Below are 26491 nucleotides of genomic sequence, written 5' to 3'. Positions count from 1 at the left end.
ATTATATAAATACTGTTCAGTTTCTCACAAAATCCGATCGTTTCGTGTCTTAGGACATCAGTGTATCGTTACGAGCCGCAGGGTGTAATTTGGATTTGTCTGTGTATGTTTTTCTTTCCTCTAAAGATTTGGTAACCATTGACTGCCATTATTTGACTGACAGACTGCTCCGGTTTTTGCTAAAAATGTTCGTTTGTGTTCTGCTGAGGAAACAAAGTCACCTACATCTTGGATGCCCTGGGGGTTAAGCAAATAAACATCAAATTATCATTTTTGGGTGAACTATCCCTTTAAGCATTGCTTTTTGGCCATTTCTAATTATTGTTCTATATCAGTTAAGGTCCTGCATGTATTATACAGTATTTGCTTGCTCATCAATTTCCATTAGTGTCTTAAGGTAAAAGGCATATTCTGGCTCCTGTTTACTTTGATCCAGATCATATCTGACACCTATGCAAATCACACCGCATGAACAACCCTGTTGCTTTCCCTTACTAGCACACGCTAATGCCGATTTTACTTTTACCAGGCAAACTTTAAAACCTGTTTTCTTACAAACAATAACACCGCCGTCCTGCTAAGTGCTGTTATTGGATGAAAAAGCATGTTATTTATTTTACTCCTTCCATTTTGTAACTTTGCACATAAAAGCAGACCTAAGGATTAACAAGCATAGTTTAACGTTAAAGCAAACAAGTACATACAGATTCACTCTGCATGGATCTCGCATCGCTTACAAACTCGTGTAAATTGCCTCTTTTTACTTGCATAATAAACACAACTGATGAAAGCAACTGTACGTAAACTTTTTGACCTTGAAATGTCAGTTTCAAAATCATTCTGATGGTATTTGCTTATATAATATATAATATAATTATAACAAGGCGTATGGTTTACATTTTGGTGAATGGGTACGAAATACCGCGAAAAAAGCGGATGCACGTTTAACTTTAAATCTGAGCTGTTTGTAAATACATAAAACTACATAATATCAACATGATTTAAACCTAGTGTACGGTTGCTTCATAGTGCTAAATGCAGGCCAGTTTGTGTCTTAAAATAATAAAATACAGTTCACTTATCTTATGCAGAATTTCAGAGAAACTCTTAATAACTTGCAGCAACACTTGCTTACAGCAAACATAGAAGCAAACGATTTAAAAGTTATGCAGCAAACGCATTGGTTGCAGAAGAAACAGCAACCAATCACTTTGTTCCATTGTGCCATGTGATGATCAGCCTACGCAAAAAAAATAAATAAATACATTTAAAAAAGCCTGCCACCTAGAGTTTAAAAACTGAACTCTTGAACGGTGGTATTTTAATGCTTCTATACTGGGGCGCTGTAAAGGGGGGGTAAAAGATGACAGTTCTCGGGGCCCATGACTGAGAGGGGGCCCAGAGGAGCCCCCAGTAAAAAGGTGGGTTTGTAAGTAGGCCTAAATTGTTAGTGGACCACCCGTGACAATGATCGTAGCCTACGGCACTTTTCTGTGCGTACACTTTATTGGCTGAATAATATTTACCTTCTGAATGTTGAGCTTTAACTATTGAATAAATGCTGACGCGGGACAAAATGCCCGATTTCCCAACACGCTGAACTGAGCAATGCCATTGTACCATTTTAATAGGCTACTTTTAAACGAATATAGCTCAGTAATGTCAGTTTTATGTATTTTCTGAAAGGGGGTGGGATTTTTGTTGGGAAAGTCGGGTGAGAGACGCACACTTCGATTAGACTGGATAAACACATGCAGCATCTTAATTGTTAAGAAAATGGTCTATTCCTAATAAATGTCTCGAATATTTTGATTATGTCCAATGCTTCTCTTTCTTTTTGGAATTATTATACACATTTCACATGTATTTTCAAATGCCTAGGTCTGTTTAATTTCCTTAATTATAAAATTTCTAGCACTATTTTTAAACGTTTATTCAAGCAATAATATATAAATTATCTCATGTATATGCTTGTTTAAAACCAGGGATTAAAAACGAATTCCAAGTAAAAACGGTATTTTTTCGTTACATTTCCAGAGAGCGAAACCAACGAAATTAAACATTATTTAATAAATTCAAGGCACTATAATTTCCCTATTCATTTGATACAACTATTATAGCTATACAATTAATATATATCAAATAATATTATTTTGTCATATTCGTGATTTCTGAATTTATATATGAAAACTTCGTTTTGAAGTGCATTCATTATGTTTGTACAAGAAAATTTGTTAACCTAGCCTATTAAGTTGATTTAATATTCTTGATAATTTTTAGAAGAAGTAAAAAGTTAAGAAATTAGCTTGTAGTCTATATATATTTAGGGCTATAGGCTAATCTTTTTCTTAACTTTTATTACACTGTAGATCGAAATAAAATAATTCTTGATCATATAACATCGGAGAATCACTGACATAATTTAGAGTACTTCGAAAACGAAACTATGTAAATCTGTATAAAGGAAAGACAAAATAAATCACAACAAGAACAATCTGTGTTTTTCTTGTAATCAAGAACATTTCTTTTGACAAAATAACCTAATTAATGCCGAATGATGTTTGACAGTGAACGCATCTCCACCGCATAGCCGCATTTAATCGCTGATGTCAGTCGCAAATATTAAAGGGTCAGAAAGCGGGTCGGGTACAATATTTTCTTTTTTTTTTGGGGTCCGAGTTGCGGGCGGGTTAGTTGAAAACGTCGGTCAGATTCGGGTAGTTTATACATTGACCCACGCATCACTGAAGGCGATCGCAAACACACCCCTAACCCCCACCTTTTTTTGGGGGGGCCCTTAGCTGAGTCAGTGCACAGGGCCCAGAATTCCCAGCGATGCCCCTGCTTCTATAAGACGCATCTTCTTCTAAAATGCACTTTTAAATACGGCTATGGCTGTGCCGTGATACAAAAATGCTACTGGACTCGCACTAGGGGAAACTGATTAGGATGGTAACTGGAACTCAAAGTAAACAAAAAGAAATATACAGCACTTCCATGTTAACTTTCACCCATTTACTAAACATGGAAAAAGCAAAAGGATGTCAGTTTGTCAGAGACTGTGCCTTAGTTAAAAAAAAAGGGAAGAAAAACTCATATTCTATAGCCATGGGCTACATCTTACCTTTTCACAAAAGAATGTTGAACCTCTCTCATTATGAAACCTCATGATGATGATTAACTGAGGAACTCTGTGTGCAACATGTTACCCATAAAGTACCCCACACCTAAGCACAGGGATTACTACGGATGTTTATATATGCAGTACAGCATATCAACTTCCAAAACTATCATTCTATATTTATTCGAATACATATATCACTCCATGATAGGGCAGCTGGTATTTGAGGTCAAGGGCTATACTGATGGCCTCAGGTTAGAATATGTAAAGTCTTTAAGAGACATAACATTTCAAAAATGCAGACTCATTTAAACTATATCTTAGAACAACAATCCGATAAAAAGTTGTTTAAATATCTATAACTTTAACTTTTACCTTGAAACATCCATTTCAAAATCATTCTGACGGTACACTGACTTTTAATTAGGCGTCCCAAGCTCGGCCCAATCTCAAAATACACAAAACTACATCTAGAAATGAAATATAATTAATCACACAAACACTACTTTGAAAATAATTAGCCTAGATTATGCAACAGGTTACAACTTAAATCTTTTGATACATATATTTGAATCTTGTGGGTGGCACATGTGCTGCTCTTCTCTAGTGGGCAAATTTTTACAAAAGACGAGCAATTGAAAGAGCAATTATTGTCGAGCCTCCATGGAAACACTGCTCTACAACACACAACAGCGCAATTACAGGGATGACATCAATGTGCTCACAAAACGCATGAGGAAAAAACAGAAAGCAGTCAACAAAGAGCATAATTCACTGAGGTCAGTATATGAAAATGTCACTTCTGAAAATAGATATGATACAGTACTGGTTTTTCTGCTTTATCTCGTCGTTCTCAAGTGAAATCAGGATTCTGTCACTACAGTGAGGTTAAGGTGATATGTCTTGCCACTATGACAACAATAATAACAAGGTTCTTTGCTAATATGGACACTCCCATTAAAAAGAGCAATGCTATTTATCTTTTACTTATCCTCTTGTGAAATCCAGTTTGCTTACGCAGAACAGTGTCATCACTGTTTTATTCTGTCTCTTTTTAAACGGTCTTAGTTCATTTGGCATGTGATCCAAGGTTTACTCTGTAGATCTTTTACGAGCAGAGGTGGAGAAGCCATGGCCTGGGGGGACAGCAGTGCCTGATCCTGGATTTCGAGACACGTCCCCACTTTCGTAGGAAAAGCATTAACCCTTTGAGACAAAAATACAAACCTTCATGGTTGGTATCATGTACAAAACTACCAGGGTAGAGTAGCTAACAGGCTGAGTAAACAAGACGTCAGCTTGTTCTGCTGTAAATTGATATTGTGGGAGGTTGACGAATGGAAAGAATGCACATATTCGCAGAGCTTCTGGTTTGAGATCTGGTAGCAGCACACACTGAGCCATTGTGCAGCCTACAAAATGTAATCAGATAAACAAGAGATTAACACATAATGTTCGCCAGACCAGAGTTATGGTGTACATTCTTAAAGTCTGCATTCTCCACACTGGTCATGGGTAAAGATCCCGCATTACAGATGGTGCTGCAGAAAGGTAGTAAACAAAACACAATTAAATGCATACCTATAACAAATACAATTATTCACATGCATTATGATATAGGTTAAATTACTATATGTACAAACTGTTTCATTCATTCAAAAGCTATTTTGCATTTGCACAATCTAGTGTTCACTATGTAAGACAGTAATTTTTGTGCAACTAATTGCACATTGTATACCATTTTAAACTTTGCATTCGTTTTTTTTTTTTTTTTTGTGCTTCTTTCCTAAAGGACCTGTAATTTCATGTCAAATTTTCTCCAGGGTGTCAATAAAGCTCTCATCTTACCTTATATTTCATCACATTAAATAAAATGTATATATTCATTTAAAGCAAACCAGATTATACTGCATAAAAAATAAATAAATCATATAATATATAGTAGTAATTGAATATAAATTTTCATACAAATCCTTTTATACAGCTACGTATTAACTAAAAAAGTTGGAAGCCTGTTTCCGCCACTGAATAAAAAATAAAAAATGGTTATTGTGACACTTTATCTCACAATTTTGACTTTTTTTCTCATATTTGAGATATAAACTCGCAATTACAAGTCAGAATTGCATGATACAAAAAAAAATATAGATAAAATATTTATCTATATATATAAATAAATAAAGATAAAAACTTCCAATTCTGGCTTTTTACTCAGAATTGTGTGATATAAACGCACAATTGCGAGGAATAAAGTCAGAATTGCAAGATAAAACTCTAAAAACATTTTTTTTTGCAATTGCGAATTTGCATCTTACAAATCTGACATTTTTGAACTCCCATTTGCGATTTATAAAGTCAGAATTGAGATATAAACTCACAATTCTGACTTTTTTCTCAGAATTGTGAGATATAAACTCACAGTTACAAGTTATAAAGTCAGAATTGCATGATATAGACTCACAATTGCAAGAAATAAGGTCAGAATTACGAGATAGACTTTTTACTCGGAATTGTGTGATATAAATTCACAATTGTGAGAAACAAAGTCAGAATTGCAAGATATAAACTCACAATTCTGACTTTTTATTCTCAGAATTGCGATATAAGCTCACAAAGCATCTCACAATTGTGACTTTTTTCTTGCAATTGCATTTGTATCTCACAATTCTGACTTTTTTCTCGCAATTGTGAGTTTATATCTTGCAATTCTGACTTTTTTCTCAAAACTTTTTAACATAAACATGCAATTGCGAGTTATAAAATCATAACTGCAAGATACAAACTCACAATTCTGACTTTTTTCTCAGAATTGCGTGATATAAACTCACAACTGCGAGAAATAGTCAGAATTGCGAGATAAAAATTTACAATTCTGAGAAAAATTGGGATTGCAGTTATGAGAAAAAAAAAGTCAGAATTGCAAGATATAAACTCGCAATTGTGAGAAATAAAGTCAGAATTGAAAGATAAAACTCGCAATTGTCAATTCTGACTTTTTTCTCGCAATTGCGAATTTGCATCTTAAAATCCTGCCTTTTTTTTCGCAATTGCGAGTTTATATCTTGCAATTCCGACTTTTTTCCTTAGAATTGTGAGATATGAACTCCCAATTGCGAGTTATAATGTCAGAATTGTGAAATATAAACTCTCAACTGCTTTTCAGATTTGCAGAGCAATTGCCAATGTCCAGTTGTATCAGAGTACAACTGAACATTGGCAATCGCTCTGCAAATTTCAGTGTGTACACACCATTAGGGGACAATTTACATTATGTTAAATTTATAATTTACACAAATGCAGTACATTTGTTTTTTAAAATACATGTATAAAACATATATATTAATATTTTTAACAAAATGTAGTTACACTGGCAATGCCCCACCTCAGAAATGCCCTATAAATCAAAACAGTGCAGACTATTCAGATAAATGGAGCACACATCTCTTTTGTTTGAATTACTCCTAATTGTAGTTCATGAAAATAAATTGTATTCAGCACTAATGAACCAAGTTTCAGTATTAGCATTTATTTTTAAAAAGACTTCACGATATGTTTGACATTCTGCTGTAGAAACAAATCAAGACAACTGAGTGAATGTAGTAATTACACAATGAGGGAAAATCCAGCACTATGTCCTACTGTAATAATAAACCCTAAACCTTCAAACAAATATGACTCGAGTACCTTCATGCATCAATTGACCTGTAAGAAGCCTTGCGACGAGGTAGAATATCAGCATAAATACAGAAAAAAAGGAAAGGCACTTTACAAATGACATAGCGATGAATCAGTTTCTGAAGAGAAAAAAACTAAAACAGAAAACGAGAAACAAGATAATTCCACACAGGAAGTCGTAGGAGGAGGGACAACATACTTTGTGTATTATGACACAACTCAAAAGAAGTGACTGATTGACATTGTTATTTAAAACGCTTCTAGGGCAATATAACTAGATGAAACTACATGGTTTGATAGACTTCAAATGTAATTTAGGATGATACATTCCCCTTGATTTAAAAGTTATCTTTTGTAAAGTATAAATTACACATGCTCAGCTGCTATAAGAGAATGACTTAGTGTAAACCTTCACTGGAAGATTCAAAGTGCCCTCAGAAACCAATATTGCCTCGTGCTAAGCAATAGCCAAGCTTGTTTTGGTTGCCTATGACAGACATCAGACCCACGTATGCTTCGATTTGGATGGGTTGATTCAGCACAAGAACACCGTTGGCTTTCCCAGGCACAGGATTCTTGCTGTGGGCTTTCTGCGCTGCCGCAGTCAGCTGCTCCATGAAGTTTTGAATCTAAACGATGAAGGAAAATATGAAAAGTTATTTATTCAGTACTAAAACACAGCAAAAGCATCTTTTGAAAACCTAAACTCATGTTTGTCAGGCTGGCGGTTTCTGCTTGTCAAAACATCCATGTTTATGTTTTCTCTTTTTTTATCTACCGTTCTTCATTTTTGTTGAACCAGCTGTGCACCTTAGTAGGCGGGGTGGAATGTGAGGAATGGGAATGTGGCTGTGGGATTAGACACCCTCGAAGTCTAAATGACTGGTTATGCGATCTGTGTGGTCACCTGCATAAGACCCCTCGCTCACACCTTGAACTACATACATACCTAAAAGCCAGCAGATTGTCCTGGACGACATGGCCACATGGATGAGTGAGCCAGGGACCAAAACAAATATCATTTAAAATGTTTGCAGCTCAGATTTGAAAGTGATTTATCTATACAGATTCTTAAAAATATTACTCGGACTTTATGTAAGGAATAATTGACGACGGGCCATTGAATTCTTAGAAAATAATGCACACCCGAGGTGGTGATGCGGCCACGATGTGAAGCGGGTGTGCATTATTTTGTGTATTATTTTCGTAGAATTCAACAGACCAAAATCAATTATTCCACTTATACTACGGTTACCACACCTCAAGACATCAACCAGATGATATGTTTTAAAACTAGGGCTGTCGATCGATTATTTTTTTTTAATCGCGATTAATCACATGGTTGTCATGAGTGAACTCACGATTAATCGCACATTTTTATCTGTTCTAAATGTACCTTAAATTAATACTTTTTAAAGTTTTTAATACTCTAATCATGGACAAATATGGATGCTTTAAGCAAATACATGTTTATTATTAGTGAAACCATACTCGACATAGAAGATGAAGACTAGACATGTTTCAAAGGTCATAGATGTTTTTCAAATAACTTGTTCATGTCTATTTGACACATGGAGAAAAAAGAACATAGAAACACCAGGTTCCCATTACTTCTCTTTCTTTACACTGAGCAATTTACTTATACAAGCCTGTTTATATTATTTGCAGGACAGGGCAGTTCACTTCTTCTGAACATGCAAAATCTACATTTATTATTACATTTGTTTGCCTCTTTGTACCCACATACTGTAATTTGATGCAGCCAAGTTCTCAACAAAACTGTTTCCATTGTTATATTTCAGTGTTTCTTTTATCAGACAACCAAAGTAATATGAAATAATGACTGAAAAAAATCCTGAATTATGATCATGATTCAATTGCTGAAAAGAATAATTTACCGGCATCTGGACATAAGTCACTATTCTCTGCATTCTTATCGTTGTTTTTAACTGCTTGTTTGAATGCTTTCACGATCCTTGGACTTTTTAGGAGTTTACCCGTTTAAAGTTATGTGATCGCAAAAACCTGCTTCTTTTATTTTTTTAAGGTATTGTTCTCGTTCTAATGTACTAATTCGAGAGCCCGGTCTCATGAAAATGCGTACTAGTAGCACGATATTCTGTTTCTATTTGGCGTGCTATTAATAAGCTGAAATTAACTTTGGCGTGCATATGATATGCATGTGTTTGACGTACATATAAAATGCCGTTTTCGCTTGCGTACTCGTATGTGGCTTTACGCATCAACCCCACAGCACCAATCCTAACGTAGACCGACTCTGCTTGCATTCATTCAATATGGCAGAAGTGCCGGTACACACGAACAGTGCAAGTATGCAAAAGGATAAAATACAGAAGTGCCTCCGTACCGGCCCACTTCAAGCACTGGAAGAAACATAATATCTGGTTTTAACTGAAAGCGCTGCTCCTCTGCCGCTCGCTGAACAGAGCAGACGCATATAAATAGAGGGAGGTGCGCGCACATTGGGAGACCTCGCGCTCGGTTGGCAAATCCGGAGAGCCTCAGAAACTATATTAGGTTTGTCCAATTATGTGTTTATGTATTGTTGCTAGACACTTTTCGCTAGGTTGGCAACACTGTGCATCCATTTCTTTAACTATGGGCTAGGTAATGGGTCAAACAGAAAATGCGTGCTGCATTAATCGCGCGTTAATAAAATTAGTGCCGTTAAAATTAATTTGCGTTAACGCGTAATTAACACATTAATTTTGACAGCCCTATTTAAAACATTTGTCCGTTTTTTGTCCTTAAACCAATATTGTGAGTGGAATTAATTTCTTACGCAACTTATCCAATGCCTTCGTTGCTAATTTCAAAACGTCATTTTAGACCTAGTAACAACGCTTGAGCCATTAATAGCAAACTAATGAGTTAATAATGAAGTTTAGACAGACCGACAGAAAGAGAGAGGGAGAGAGAGATTAAGATAGTGAATTAGGCCGCGTTCCAGGCAACCCGTTACCCATGTTTTTCCAACCTTCTACCCTGAAAGTGCACTTGAACGGCAGTCAAACCCGTGACTTCCCTCCCGTGAACTTTTACTAGATCGATGTACTCCCAGTTCCGAGCTCTGACGCCACAAAGCCTGCAAAACAACAATGGCAGCCCCTACGGGTGCGGTGTTTATGCAGGTGGTACACGGAGAAAAAATAGACTTTATGACAATATAACGTTGCAATCAAATTAATAATAATATAATGATAATAAATGCACTCAGGCAGTTTGGCGTGACTTGCCTGGAACGCTACAAAGTCGTGAGTTGTGGTTTTAAGTCGTGATTTACAGGCTCAAAAACCTGCCTGGAATGCAGCATAACCTCTCTCAAGTCTGTGTGTCTCTCAAAACTGGTTGGCAGCATTGTCTCTACTAATAGTGAAACTTTAAGTTAATTTTATTCAAGACCACACTGTTGTTAACTCACTTGTCATGTGTCATGTAGTTTTTATGTCAAGTTTTTAATCGTCAGAGCAGCGCTAACAACATTAGCGCGTATGCTAACGTGTGTGCAAACTGTATGTGTGTGCATCTGTAAGGGAGAGAGAGTGGGAGAAATAGAGTATGTGCTTTCCGTACATAATAAAACGTAATATTGTGGCAAAAACATGGAAATAATCTGTCGTTTTTATCTTATTGTTTACTGTATTTATTTGATTGGCCAGTGTCTTTGTGGGTTTTGGTTATTTTGCTGTTTTGGGCTATAAGGACCTTTGAATCAACTGAAATCGTGTGGCGAAGTGATATAGACACGTAATGCGGTCAAGTGCTGCCTGGAACTACGTTTGCCGTGCGTTTTCCTGAAAATAATGCACACCATTAGAATGTACGTCAGCCAATCAGATTCAAGCATTCAACAGCCATAGTATAATTCTTATTATTACACAGCTACACTGAATACTCAATTTAGATTGGTCAGTCACCACATTTCAAGGTATGTTATTCCCCATGAATAACAACTGGTAAAAACTAATAGCACAGGCTCACCCAGGTAACTGCAGTCGGCACTATAAGCTTAATAAGATTTTTTTCTTTGTAGAAGCTTTGGGTTTGGTTGGCTAATAAAATATTAAAACTCCAATCAATATTCTGTGTATAATTACTTAATTATGTCATCCTGGTATCACAGACTCGCTCTTTCATTTCATGCAAACGCAGCTGCTGCCATTTTGTGATAATTGTAATGGATTGTAAGATAACTAACAAACAAGTATAGTTTTAAAACAGTTTCATCTTAAAGAATTAGTTGACTTCCAGAACAAAAATGTACAAATAATGTACTCACCCCCATGTCACCCAAGATGTTCATGTCTTTCTTTCTTCAGTCGTAAAGAAATTATGTTTTTTGAGGAAAACATTTCAGGATTTCTCTCCATATAATGGATATGTATGTGCCCCCAAGTTTGTACTTCCAAAATGCAGTTTAAACGCAGCTTCAAAAGGCTCTAAACGATCCCAGCCGAGAAAGAAGGGTCTTATCTAGTGAAATCCGATCGCTGATTTTGAAAACAGATTAATAATTTATATACTTTTTAACCTCAAATGCTTGTATTGTCTCGTCTCTGTGATGCACATGCGTAGTCTGTGTAATCCGGGTCAATACAGTTAGGGTATGTCGAAAAACTCCCATCTCGTTTTCATCTTCAACTTCAAAATCAAAGTTTTTTTGTAAAGGGCGTTTGATCTTCTTTGTATGTTCAATTTGTAAACACTGGGTCGGTACTTCTGCAGCGATGTAGGACTATTTTAAAGTTGGGGAAGAAAATGAGATTCTCTCGGCTGGGATCATTTAAAGCCCCTTGAAGCTGCATTTAAACTGCTTTTTGGAAGTACAAACTTGGGGGCGATATAGATATCCATTATATGGAGAGAAATCCTGAAATGTTTTCCTCAAAAAACATAATTTCCTTACGACATGAACATCTTGGATGACAAGGTGATGAGCTAATTCTTTAAATCAATGTATTTTATAGACTATAATTATAAATGTGGTAAAATGCCATCTAGTTTGAACTTGCCACTTGCTAGCAACTGTTTTTTTGTTTTGTTTTTTCAAAATATTTCAATGCCAATTAATGTTTGTGTCTAATTATTTAGTTTTATAGCAAGTAGCCATGTAATAAAAGGGATAATGTACATCCAGCTGGTTGTTATCGCAAAGTAAAGCCCTTTATTCTCTGCTTCATGTCGGGCTGCTAATAAGTATGTTGGGCTTTATTTTGCGATAACAACTGGCTGGATGTACATTATTCCTCACTTAATTGTCTAAATTGTATTGCAATTAAATAATATGGCCTTAAATCAGTGTTTATGAGTTTTTCCCAACCAGTGACCACTTTCATACCTGTGCTACTTAATACTGGTTTTGTGGTTCAGGGTCACATATACACTTATTTCGATATGTTGACTAATATTCTAAACATGTAAAGTAATTGATTATAATTTGAACTGTAGTGTGTTATTCATTATTACATTTAAAATTAATAATTTTTAATTTATTGAACTGCAACCTGATCTTTACAAATGTTATAAATACAATTATATATCCAAGTACATAACAAAAGAAATGACATTGTATTATATTTCTAATTAGATTTTAGTTTACCATAAATACTGCAATACACTTTAAATATATTTAAAAGACAATAGAAGTGTCAGTATTTTGTCCTGTCCTGTTCTGTTTTCCTAGTGTTTTCCCCCCTATGTTTCTAGTCTAATGGTTTAGTCTTTGTCTCCCCCTCCTGGTTTTGTCTATTTTGGTTTAATCATGCCCATATTTGTATTTCCCCCTCGTCATCTCGTAATCTTGTTTGTTACCACGCCCTATGTTCAGTGTATTTAAGTCTGTGTCTCCTCACTCCCGTTTGTCCGTCGATAATGTTACATGTTTTCCGTTCATGCTCCTGGTTTTTGTTTGTTTGTTTGTAGATTCAGTGTTTTGTTTAATAAACTTTGATTATTCATCTACTCCGGTTCTCCTCCTCCATCTCCACTCCTCAACCCGCCCAGACTGTGACAGATCGACGGACCAATACAGAAGATGAGTCGGGCTGAGACAGCTCTGAGGGGACTGCGGCAAGGCGGTAGGAAGTTGGAGCGGTATGTGGAGGAATTTGTCGAGCTCTACCACCAGGTAGGCTGGCATGAGGTTTCTCTCTGTGCTGTGTTTATTTTGGGGCTGGATGATGAGATGGTTAGCTGCGATCTCCCCGCTTGTAGTTTTCCCTTGATCGAGCTAATCAATCTCATTCTCTATTTAAATGGATCTGATTTTGAAGTAGAAGAAGTTCATAGTCCAAGAGGGTCTCATCTTCCAGCCCCCTCCCAAACACAGGTCAATGCACCAGTCTGCCTTAAGCCGAGAACCTCCACATACCGTGTCAACGGTTCGAGCCGTCAGCCCAGTCCCAAATCCCCAGTCATCCTCCAGAGCTCCACCGCTGTTCTCAGCCCGATGCGGCCGGCCTCATTCCCGCGCTCTAATCCGCCGGCCGCCGCCCTCAGCCCAGTGTCTCAGCGTCAGCTCACAAAATGGCTGCCACGCCAGAGTCTGCAAGCAAGATGGCTGCCACGCCAGAGTCTGCAAGCAAGATGGCTGCCACGCCAGAGTCTGCAAGCAAGATGGCCGCCAAGCCTGAATCCCTGGCCAAGATGGCCACCGTTCCTGAGTTCCCTGCCAAGATGGCCGCCGTTCCTGAGTTCCCTGCCAAGATGGCCGCCAAGCCTGAGTTCCCTGCCAAGATGGCCGCCAAGCCTGAGTTCCCGGCCAAGATGGCCACCAAGCCTGAATCCCTGGCCAAGATGGCCATTGTTCCTGAGTCCCTGGCCAAGATGGCCGCCAAGCCTGAGTCCCCGGCCAAGATGGCCGCCAAGCCTGAATCTGCACCCAAAATGGCTACCGCCAAGTCAGAATCTCCGCTGGTTCCGCCCAGCCTCCCTGAGTCTCTGCTGGAGACGCCCAGCTCTCCAGAGTCTCCGCTGGGGTCGTCCAGTCCTCCAGAGCCCGCTCCTCAAGAGCGCCGTCCAGAGCCCGCTCCTCTAGAGCGCCGTCCAGAGCCCGCTCCTCAAGAGCGCCGTCCAGAGCCCGCTCCTCAAGAGCGCCGTCCAGAGCCCGCTCCTCTAGAGCGCCGTCCAGAGCCCGCTCCTCTAGAGCGCCGTCCAGAGCCCGCTCCTCAAGAGCACCGTCCAAAGCCGGCGCCTCCAGCGCGCCCTCCAGAGCCGGAGCTCTCTCCTGCGCGCCCTCCAGAGCCGGAGCTTTCTCCAGCACGCCCTTCCGTGCTCTCCTGGGTGGACTATGCCTTAAGTTCCCCCAAAAAATTGGGGGGGGGGGGGGATTTGGCTACTCCCCTGATCAGCCATGGCCTCCTGGACTGTTTACTCGGCCATGGCCTCCTGAGCCCCTAGATCCGCCATGGCTTCCTGGTTTAGTCTTTGTCTCCCCCTCCTGGTTTTGTCTATTTTGGTTTAATCATGCCCATATTTGTATTTCCCCCTCGTCATCTCGTTATCTTGTTTGTTACCACGCCCTATGTTCAGTGTATTTAAGTCTGTGTCTCCTCACTCCCGTTTGTCCGTTGATAATGTTACATGTTTTCTGTTCATGCTCCTGGTTTTTGTTTGTTTGTAGATTCAGTGTTTTGTTTAATAAACTTTGATTATTCATCTACTCCGGTTCTCCTCCTCCATCTCCACTCCTCAACCCGCCCAGACTGTGACAAGAAGTAGTTAAGAGATTTCTAATAAAGATAAACTACTTAAGCGGGTCAAAAAAAACTTTTAAATGATAATACATTTTAATAAATTTTCCTTTAATTGCAATTCACAAATGTTTGAAAACATTACATTCAGTTTGCAGTTGAGTATATTCTTTTAAAGTATATTATTTCGATGTATTAACTTTTTTAAATCATATTTCATTTTCACAAAGGAAAAACAGACATATACCTAAACGCATAAAAGAAAAAGGTGTTTGGTAAGCAGATGGTTAAAAAAAATCTTTTTTTATAATAGAGTTATTTTTTCCAATGGCATATAGGCCTACAGTAAACTATAATCATTGTCATACTGACATCTAAATTAACAACTTTCATTGCTTTGCCTCTTAAAACCTGAGTGTTTTTATTGGCAGGAAATTTTAATGCCATGTATGTTTACAAATAAATTATAAACTTGAATTTCAGCTTGTTTAACCTTTCACTGCCAGTGCATCGCTAAGCCCCTTTGGAAAACTAGTAAGCCTTTCAATCACTAACTTAAGTCAATAGTTTTTGTGCCTTGGTTTATTGCTAAGATTTATTTAGGATTTTTTTTCTGACCCTGTGGCTTTGGAATGAACCCAGTTGAAGAAACGCTGCCTTAAGTAACCTTGCCTCAGCCTCAGGTAGTCATGTACTGAAATAAATATTGCACCATGCTTGTTAACTGAACGCGTCATTTCTTCCAAAGTCGACTTCCAAGAAACTGTAGATTTTTACTCAACTTCTATAAGACCTCTATCAGCACCTCTTCAATACTTGTGAGTAAACCATTTGAAAATAGTTTCGTGAGCTCATATAATGGTTGGGTTTTGTCCTTTAGTCTAAAAAGGAGATCTTATAGAAATATGTCAGAGGTACGGCATGAGGCTTGACTGTGATAAAAGTGTTCTGTGTGTCGCATTGTAATACTTACATCACAGAGTCGGCCCAGCTCTTCATTGGCACTCTTGACAGGGTGATAGGTGAACGTAGCGAAAGGATAGTCAACAGAAAAAGGATTCCAGCGGGAAGTGAAAGACGGTTCTCTGAGTTTGTCCCAAAACACCCGCACACCCTCACCTTCTCTCCTGAAAAAAAAAACACAAACATATCAAAATGCTTGTATGCAGGAAAACAATGACAGATAAATGATAGAGAAATATACAATAAACTCTACAGGAGACTCTACTGGGGAATACTATAGGGGTCAACAAAAAGGTTTAGCAAACAGAATGGAAAATAATGTAATTTTTTTTTTTAAATAAATAAATATCTTAACTCAACACTTTTGATGAAGGGCTATACTATTTTTCATTTTATTATGTCTTTTTTTTGGTAGGGGGTAAAAAATGCACATTGTTTTTAATATTATTATACAATGGCATGCCAATTTAGTGCCACGAAAAAATTGTGAAAGGTCAAAAGTCTGTTTTTTTCGTATTCATCATCCTTTCCTATCAAAATACTTGCTACGGATGGGAAAATGCAGAGAATCGAACATGATCCAATTTTTCAGAGGCAGTGTGTAAACGACACAACATGAGGTTGTATTAATTTTTTTTTAATGTGGGAAAATTTAGGACTCTGTGTACAATTACCTTTAGACTACGTGATTAAAGTCGTAATATTTTGAGAATAAAGTCAAAATTACGAAAAAAAGTCGAAATATTGTGAGAAAAAGTTGAAATATTTCATGAATAAAGCCAAAATTACGAGAATAAAGTTGAAATATTTTCAGAATAAAATCTTAATTATGAGAATAAAGTCAAAATATTTCGAGAATAAAGTCACATTGTTTGTATTTCGCTATAAAACTGACTGAAACTTTGTTTTATATTAAAAATTACTTAAAGCACAAAGCTTATTGCTATTATTGGGTGGCTGGTGCACTACAATTAGGCCTAATGAATACAATCGAAGATGTAAAATATTATTTCCAAGCATACTGTCCCTGCGAGTATAACATTATTGCTATGGTTTAATTCTCATAATTTTGACTTTATTCTCGAAACATTTCAACTTTATTCTCATAATTTCGACTTTATTCTCGAAACATTTAAACTTTATTCTCTGAACGCTTCAACTGTATTCTCATAATTTCGACTTTATTCTCGTAATTTTGGCTTTATTTTCAAAAACATTTAAACTTTATTCTCAAAACATTTTGACTTTATTCTCAAAACATTTTGACTTTATTCTCAAAACATTTTGACTTTATTCTCATAATTTTGGCTTTATTTTCAAAAACATTTAAACTTTATTCTCGAAACATTTTGACTTTATTCTCAAAACATTTTGACTTTATTATCATTATTTCAATGTTATTTTTTTTTTTTAAATATTTCAACTTTATTCTCATAATTTCGAATTTATTCCCGAAATATTTCAACTTTACTCTCAAAACATTTCAACTTTATTCTCATAATTTCAACTTTATTCTCAAATTTCAACCTATTTCTCGAAATTTCAACTTTATTCTCAAAATTTTGACTTTATTTTTTAAACATTTTGACTTTATTTTCAGAACAATATTTTTTTATGCTCGAAACATTTCAACTTTATTCTTGAAACATTTTAACTTTGTTCTCGTAATTTTGACTTTATTCTCGAAACATTTCAACTTTATTCACGTAATTTTGACTTTATTCTCAAAATATTTTGACTTTATTTTCGTAATTTTGACTTTATTCTCAAAATATTTTGACTTTATTCTAAAAATATTATGACTTTAATGTTGTAAATTATCGATTTTTTTTTTACGTGGCACTAAAACACTGTCATATTATTAATATTATATGTGATTCAATAATAAATAAAAAAGCAAATATCAAAAAGTGCGTTTCAGAGAACTAAATTAGTTGCACGTGTTTGCCAAAGCATGCACAAAAGTCACTCAACTGTACAAAAACAGGAAGTGACACACATCTTTTGTTTCTACATCTGCAAACCCTTGCTAACAAGTGCATTATCTGCTCAGTAATTCACAATTTCATGCTTTCAATTAACCCCAGACCTCCCAGCTTCGCTCCCTGCCAAAAACTGCCACCATTTCTCTTATGGTCGCCTCTTTTATGCACAAGCCAATGTAATATTTGCTAAGCTTAGAGGCAATTCCCTCCGCTCATCAGATTTTCTTTCATTCCCCTGCCTTTCTCTTTTGCCATTTTAAGTAAATAGATTTTAATGAAAAGCCTAGAGGGGATGTCTTTATTTTCCAGGCTGATGAAACCTCAGAAGACAAGAGAGAGCCTGGCAGCAAACACAAGGCTTTAAAACCTCCAAACATTCGCTCTTTGAAATGTGTTGGCACCATTCCATATTTTACAAGCATCTTTCACAATTGACTCTCCATCAGTCATATGAAAGCCTGTGAGTTTTACAATTGTCCATACAGTTGTATCAAAAGACTTATCAGCTTTCTTTATTTAATACCAATTTGTAAGTATTGCATCATGTATTTGGTTTAACAAAATAAATTGAAAAGCAATAAAATGTCTTTATTGTTAATTTGAGTTTTGGTCCTGCCTATTGACCACTTGGGATCTATGTGTTGTTGCTCCAGGCAGCCCCACCCACAGTGAAATGCCATTGGTTTAAAATTACGCATAATTAAACACTGAATACGTTCTGATTGGCTGTTACTGTACTGTATCAGACTGCATTAGATTTAGCATTTCCACCAGAAACCTGTTGCCTCATGCCTGTTTACACTATACAGACTTGAGAAGTATAAAAAAATCAAATTTTTTAATTTGTTTTCAGAATGATTGGCTACCAGTGAGATCTGGCAATTTTGAGAAATGTATTTGTTAATTCAAGACAGCTTTTAATGGAATTAGCTTGGTGTAACTTCAACTTAAGGAACTTTTCATCTTAGATACACTTAAAAAAAGTTTCGAAAGGTTTAAGTGAAAGAAGTTATATTTCCCTACTGACATTTGATAAATGTGTGTCCTGAGGAAAACACTTCTCGTGTGTCTTGCGGAGACTGATGTGCCCTTCGGCACAACACCATGGCAGTTAAACATACGTAACCAGTGACCTAGCGGCCCTCCTTCACTCTCATACAGACAGACTGGGCTCCAGGTAAAGTCAAGCCTCTACTGTAATCACTACAAAGCATTCAGTGTTTAGCTGCAGGAGGTTTTTACTGTCCTTTTTTTTTTTTTTTTTTCTGAGCTGATAGATGGATACATTCAGCCTGAGGGTTGAAACAACTGATTCCTTTTCTCTCCTTTCACTCTCTACTTCACTTTTTCCCAACACTCTCTACTTATTAATTATTTCAGTGCATTTGTCACAAATGATATATTTCAAAGTATGACACAGCACTTGCATACACTGAAAAGAAAAAAAAAAGTTTACCTAAAATGGTAAAATGGAAATGTATACAAACAAAATGTTTTTTTTTTTTTATGGGTTAAAACTTGCAGAAATAGCTCTTTAAGGTAACAATTGCCAGTTAACACTTTTTAACTATCAAAATTATATGATTTCAAGATGTTATGTGATAATATAAGCATATGTCACGCACATTATGGAAGGACACACAAAAATAGTAGAAACATAATACAACCTGCAATTTAGTGATTATATATATATAATATATATAATATTCTCAGATATTAAATTTTCATTTAGGTTAACTTATGTTGTTTTATTCCAAATTTATAAACACTCACCAAGCCTGCCTTTATTTGATCCAAAGTACAAATTTTGAAATACTTTTACTATTTTAAATAACTGTTTTCTATTTTAATATATTTAAAAATGTAATTTATTCCTGTGATCAAAGGTACATTTTTAGCATCATTACTCCAGTCTTTCAATGTCACATGATCCTTCAGAAATCATTTTAATATGCTGATTAACTGTTAAAGAAACATTTTATTATTATTATTTTCATCATCAATATTTAAAACAGTTAAGTACATCTGTTTAGGATTCTTTGATAAATAGAAAGATCCAAAATATTAGCATTTATATAATAATAAGACATTATAGAAATTAATACTTTTATTTAGCAAGGATGATCAAAAATGATGATTCAGAAAAAGACATTTATGTTACAAAAGATTTATATTTCAGATAAATGTTATCTGTGCTCTGTGCTGTACTTTCTATTTATCAAAAAAATGAAAATATTAGACTCTTTTTCAACATAATAATAATAATAAAAATGTTTTTTTGAGCAGCAAATCAGAATATTATAAGAATTTCAGAAGGATCATGTGACTGGAGTAATGATGCTAAAAATTCAAAGGAATAAATGACATTTTAAAATATATTCAAATATTAAATATTATTTTAAATAGTACAAATATTTCAAAATTGTACTGTTTTCACTGTACTTTGAATCAAATAAATGCAGGCTTGGTGAGCAAAAGAGACTTATTTAAAAAACATGAAAAATCCTACTGTTCAAAAACTTTTGACTGATAGTGTATGTCATAAATGTCAAAGCATTTAACTTAAATGTTTAAAGTAGTTAATTGTATATAATGTTTTTTTTCTTTTTATTCTTATTTGGTGTTCCACTGATGACAATATATACGGGTTTGGAATGACATGAGGGCAAGCAAATAATGACCCTTTTTGGGTGAGGTAAAAAAATTATTTTAATATGTTTAATTTCTGGATTTTATTTATGTTATTTTCTGTAGCACATGACCTTTTGTTTTTAGTGTACGCAGTGATGTCAGTACTTGGAATCTTTACATAAATACACAAAGACTTTAATGAATACACATCTCCATCTTCAACACAAGACAATAGATTTGACCATGTGCACAATTGCTGAAAAATTGCATTTCCAGGTGTGTCGTACCTTGGCAAAACCAACAGACGCTAGAACACACCTTAAGCACGACCAGTTCCTGCCAAACACACATACCTTAAAGCTACAGAGAAAGAGGGACTCTTTAGATAGAGAGAGAAAAAAAAAACATAACTACAGGGCAAGGCTGTGTCTCTAGCTCTCCCGGTGCTGCCTATGTTTACACTAACACTCTCAGACCTTGACAATGGCTGCTGAGGTCTCGCTGGCTACACCCTGCTGAATAAACTGTTGTGTTGAGAGAAAAAGAGAGGAAAGGTGATTATGGGGCGGTATAAAGCCTGACTCAGAGAAAAGGCAAAAAATTTGACTGTTTGCGGAGTATATAAGGTTTTTGTATATATGCCTAAAAGCGTAAAATGTGCTTTGTGTGTGCATGAGCAAGCACACATGTGTACACTGTCTAGGGTAAAGCAGTTGTGTGTTTTACTCTGAGTGTGTATGTGTGTGTGTGTGAGTTGATTCCAGATGATTCCAGAGGTAAGCTATCAGTGTGTGAGGGCCAGTTGAGACAAGCAGAGGGCTGGGCCGCAGCAGCCAGCGGGCTGGGACATTCACTGTTTATGGTACAGGCTTGAGCTTTCACTGATCATTGCCACGAGTCTCTCTCTCTCTCTCTTACACACACACATACACACAGACTATTTCATTCCATCACTCTACATGATTGAGAAAGATTGAGAAGGGGAGGGAAATAGAGGGATGAAAAGAATAGGTGAAAAAAGAGAAGGTGAAAAATGAATGCTAAGATCTGTCATGCATTACGCACAAGCTTTCCTGAGACGCGTTACACACAGGAGTGCATTCCTAGAAATAAAGTCACACTAAATTTAATGTTTCCTGCTGGCCATAAAATTGAAATAATGTTTATGTACAGTCGTGGCCAAAAGTTTTGAGAATGACACAAATATTAGTTTTCACAAAGTTTGCTGCTAAACTTCTTTTAGATCTTTGTTTCAGTTGTTTCTGTGATGTACTGAAATATAATTACAAGCACTTCATACGTTTCAAAGGCTTTTATCGACAATTAGAGTCAGTATTTGCAATGTTGGCCCTTCTTTTTCAGGACCTCTGCAATTCGACTGGGCATGCTCTCAATCAACTTCTGGGCCAAATCCTGACTGATAGCAACCCATTCTTTCATAATCACTTCTTGGAGTTTGTCAGAATTAGTGGGTTTTTGTTTGTCCACCCGCCTCTTGAGGATTGACCACAAGTTCTCAATGGGATTAAGATCTGGGGAGTTTCCAGGCCATGGACCCAAAATTTCAACATTTTGGTCCCAGAGCCACTTAGTTATCACTTTTGCCTTATGGCACGGTGCTCCATCATGCTGGAAAATGCATTGTTCTTCACCAAACTGTTGTTGGATTGTTGGAAGAAGTTGCTGTTGGAGGGTGTTTTGGTACCATTCTTTATTCATGGCTGTGTTTTTGGGCAAAATTGTGAGTGAGCCCACTACCTTGGATGAGAAGCAACCCCACACATGAATGGTCTCAGGATGCTTTACTGTTGGCATGACACAGGACTGATGGTAGCGCTCACCTTTTCTTCTCCGGACAAGTCTTTTTCCAGATGCCCCCAACAATCGGAAAGAGGCTTCATCGGAGAATATGACTTTGCCCCAGTCCTCAGCAGTCCATTCGCCATACTTTTTGCAGAAGATCAATCTGTCCCTGATGTTTTTTTTGGAGAGAAGTGGCTTCTTTGCTGCCCTTCTTGACACCAGGCCATCTTCCAAAAGTCTTGGCCTCACTGTGCGTGCAGATGCGCTCACACCTGCCTGCTGCCATTCCTGAGCAAGCTCTGCACTGGTGGCACTCCGATCCCGCAGCTGAATCCTCTTTCGGAGACAATCCTAGCGCTTGCTGGACTTTCTTGGATGCCCTGAAGCCTTCTAAACAAGAATTGAACCTCTTTCCTTGAAGTTCTTGATGATCCTATAAATTGTTGATTTAGGTGCAATCTTAGTAGCCACAATATCCTTGCCTGTGAAGCCATTTTTATGCAACGCAATGATGGCTGCACGCGTTTCTTTGCAGGTCACCATGGTTAACAATGGAAGAACAATGATTTCAAGCATCACCCTCCTTTTAACATGTCAAGTCTGCCATTCTAACCCAATCAGCCTGACATAATGATCTCCAGCCTTGTGCTCGTCAACATTCTCACCTGAGTTAACAAGACCATTACTGAAATGATCTCAGCACGTCTTTTAATGACAGCAATGAAATGCAGTGGAAAGTTTTTTTCGGGATTAAGTTAATTTTCATGGCAAAGAAGGACTATGCAATTCATCTGATCACTCTTCATAACATTCTGGAGTATATGCAAATTGCTATTAGAAAAACTTAAGCAGCAACTTTTCCAATATTTATGTAATTCTCAAAACTTTTGGCCACGACTGTACAGTATTCAAAGGAACATTTTTTTTTTAACTATTCATGTCCCAGTCACACTTTCTTGGTTAAATAAACATTACATTACATTATCAGAATAAAAATCCATATTGTAATTTTTACATTAACAATGTATTAATAGGCTATTATCTTTAAAGCCAAGTCTCAATCTCACTAGTTTAGTGTTGTTAAGCATTTTACATTTATTCCACACTCGAGGTAACAATTTAAATAATATATTTTGTTTAAACAATTATATATTTTATTTATGAAATGATGTTCAGCTGTACTTTTTCATAATAAACTTAATATTGGATCATCAGTCATCAGAGTACGGTAAACACTAGGAATGTAATGGTATTATCAATATGGTGGTATCGTGATAGCAAAACAGTCTTGATATCATCGTGGTCACATGACAATATAAAACAATAGGTCTTCTGAGCAAAAAGTGTAGTTTTTAAAATATATTTGAACTTCATATTCTAACATAAAAGGTCTTTGAAGTTGTGTTTAGAGTCATTATGTTTTGGCACTGTATCTGTCAAATGAACTAAAACCAAAAGAACAATATGGCTTAATCCCTTCACAAAGCTGCTTTCGCTGTACACTTCAAAGCGAAGTGTGCACTTAGTTCAGATGATCAGCTTGTGATCCGGTGTTTTCCGTGCCTCAGAACAGCTCAGTTCACAGTGACTGCAGTGAACTCCTTTATTGCATGTGCTGTGAGTTTAGGAGTTGCAGCGGCCACCAGTTATGCTTTATTTTTGTGGCAGATTACAGCATTTTACTACATTTGTAATGAGATGCAATTTTGTAAGCTTGTTTCACTGAAGCTGGGGTTTTCTGTCAAAATAAAAGCTCTACTGCCATTTCCATCAAAATAAAAGCTTAAAAGTGCAGTATAAATTGCTGACAGTTACTGCGGTCCAAATAAAAAATATTTCTTTCAAGTGTAGAAATGAGGAAAGAATTATTGTAATTTCCCTTCTGTAGTGTAAAGCAAAAATAATATAGGTACATATGAAATATTCATTTTCATTTATTTTACAGTGCAGTTGTTTTACAATATATGCTATTACTGTCATATGAATAACAATATTATAAATTACTGTTGTTTTTATTGTTGTATTCTAATTTGTTTGGCTTCCTAAAACACCAGTGTGAATGTAATTTAGACTGAGACAGTATACCATAAAAAGAGGGTTGAGTCCCTTTACAGTTCAGGAACAAGTCAATTCACTGACTTAAAGGGATGGTTCACCCAACAATGAAAATTTGATGTTTATCTGCTTGCCTCCAGGGCATCCAAGATGTAGGTGACATTGTTTCTTAAGTACAACACAAACAAAGATTTTTAACTTAAACTCATGACTCCACCATAAGAAAGAGACAGAGTTCCAAGACAAAAACCGCTGCTGAGCAAAAAGAACATAAAGGCTCGTCTCAGATTTGCCAGAACACATCTTGATGATCTCCAAGACTTTTGGGAAAATACTCTGTGGACTGACAAAACAAAAGTTTAAATTTTTGGAAAGTGTGTGTCCCATTACATCTGGCATAAAAGTAACACAGCATTTCAGAAACAGAACATCATAGACTTCCGGTTATGGAGGCGTAGGGTACAGACGCATGGTGCCGTGCTCCGTTTTACTAGACTACTGAAACTGGCCTTCTGCCGAATTCACACCGAGTCAGCTCGACGCCACCCTTGATTTAATAACTGAAAACACTGAAAACGAGACAATGCCACCGAAAAAGACCGACGGAAATAAGGATGAAAAGAACAAACAAGTGGCGCCTCTCGGTGCTAGCAATGACGGCGGGCTAGCTAGTCAACCTCCAGAGCGTGCGCCTCAGTGGTTCATTTCTGAGATGGAGAAAGGAATACATAAGATCGAGTCTATGATCGAAGGGCGTTTAAATAGGCTTTCTGAAACAATGGAAAAGATCGCCAGAGACAACGAAGCCATTGGACACCGAGTAAAGAGCATTGAGGGGAAACAATGTGAGTTCAACGACTCGCTAATTGCCTTACAGCACGAGCTAGACAATTACAAGAAAACTACGGAGAGTGAACTGGGCGACCTGAGGGAACAACTTGACGACCAGGAGAACCGAGCCCGTAGGAAAAACCTGAGGCTGATCGGCTTCCCAGAAGGAGTGGAGGGAAAAGATACAGTGGCTTTTATTCAAGAATGGCTACCCAAGATGCTTGACTTAGAGGGGCAAACATTTGAAGTGGAGCGCGCCCACAGATCTCTGCAACAACGCCCAGCGGATGGCGCCAGACCCCGTGCCATCGTGATCCGGCTGCTCCGCTTCTCTGACACGGTCAAGATCACCGAGGCGGCTCGGAACAAAAGTTCGCTACAATATGGTAACTCGTCCATCATGATATTCAGAGATATGTCAACAGCCCTGTATAAAAAGAGGAAAGCCTTTGCGCCACTGAAACGGAAACTTAAAGAAAAAAGCATCACTTTCAGACTGCTACATCCAACTACTTTCTCGATGGATCTGGAGGAGGGACGGCGCACCTTCACAACGCCACAGGCTGCTGAAAATTATTTGAAGAAACGTCACCCAGACGTGCTACATTAGGTCTAATCCTCTAACGTTACCCGGTAAACTGGTTTACACACTCCCCTTTTTTTTTTGGACATTGGCTGGATTCGTTCATCCACATCGTGGGCCCCAGTTGCCAGTAGGGCACTAGCGGGAAGCAACTGTACTTTGTGGTATGTTTATAAAATGTATAAAATACCATCGTTAACGCAGGCATCCTCTGTTATGGTCAGGTATCATTTGTTACCATTAGCTAACGTGATACGCTTCTGATAAACCGAAACTAACCGCTCTATTTGTTACCCCACTGGTATAAGCTTGCCTCTTATTTTTATCTACACTTTTTTGTTATATTGAGGTGTTTTTCATATATTTTTAAATACCAATATGTTTAATAATATGTTTAATATTTAATATGTGTTCCATCTTCTTCGCATGGACGTGATGAGTGTGAGCTGCTGTAAACTACAGCCTATCCAGCAGACCGTTTGTAATATTATGCTCACCGGTTCAAAAAGCAGAACAATATTTAGTTATTTAGCAACTGCGAATTAAGGAGCAGTCCATCAGATACGCATAGCGATCCTTTTTTTTTTTTTTTTTTTCTCTGGATACGGAGGTGATGGCTTTTATTTGCAATGCCATTATAGGATGACTTGGTTTTATAAACATCACTCCATTTTATTACCTGTATATGTTTATGCTGATCAAAGGGGCCGCTGTTAACAGTAATAGGTTGGTAATTAGAGGGTCTGTTAATTACAAGTCTTAGGTTTTGCAGTTTTAGGTGCATATTTCCCTCAATCCTGGATTACTTCTCCTGGTGTTCTCGTGGGGAGTTGTTTCATGTTACAAGATCCTTAACATTGTCTTCTCATGTCTATATGATGGTAATTTAATGCTGCAAACTTGGATTGATGGCTAGTAGATTATTTAACTTTGTTAGGATTATCGGCACCGTTTAACGGCGCAGCGACATAGGTTTTAGCTGCGCGACAAAAGCGTCAGGAAGACTACGGGGTTGGCACCTCCTCAGTTGGGGAGGAGGTGGGGCAGGAGGGGGGACTAAAGGGTTTATTTTTACTCGATTTCATTTTATTTTTTTTCTCTTTTTTTTTTCTTTAACGCTTACATTCTGTAT

General features: G+C 37.0%; 1 protein-coding gene across 1 annotated transcript in view; it reads right to left on the bottom strand.

Moving 5' to 3' along the window:
• Window positions 1-6627: 6627 nt before the first annotated feature.
• Window positions 6628-26491, bottom strand: part of tprg1 (tumor protein p63 regulated 1) — a 60543-nt gene continuing 40679 nt past the window's right edge. The window contains exons 5-6 of the mRNA XM_073852347.1: window positions 15482-15635; window positions 6628-7425 (exon numbers count right to left, since the gene is read on the bottom strand). Of these exons, the coding sequence (XP_073708448.1) occupies window positions 7231-7425; window positions 15482-15635 (349 nt within the window). The 3' untranslated portion in view covers window positions 6628-7230. The remainder of the gene's footprint in view (window positions 7426-15481; window positions 15636-26491) is intronic.

The sequence above is a fragment of the Garra rufa genome, chromosome 12, assembly GCF_049309525.1.
Source record: "Garra rufa chromosome 12, GarRuf1.0, whole genome shotgun sequence".
Taxonomy (NCBI): domain Eukaryota; kingdom Metazoa; phylum Chordata; class Actinopteri; order Cypriniformes; family Cyprinidae; genus Garra; species Garra rufa.
This window is presented reverse-complemented; position numbering and strand designations above follow the sequence as displayed.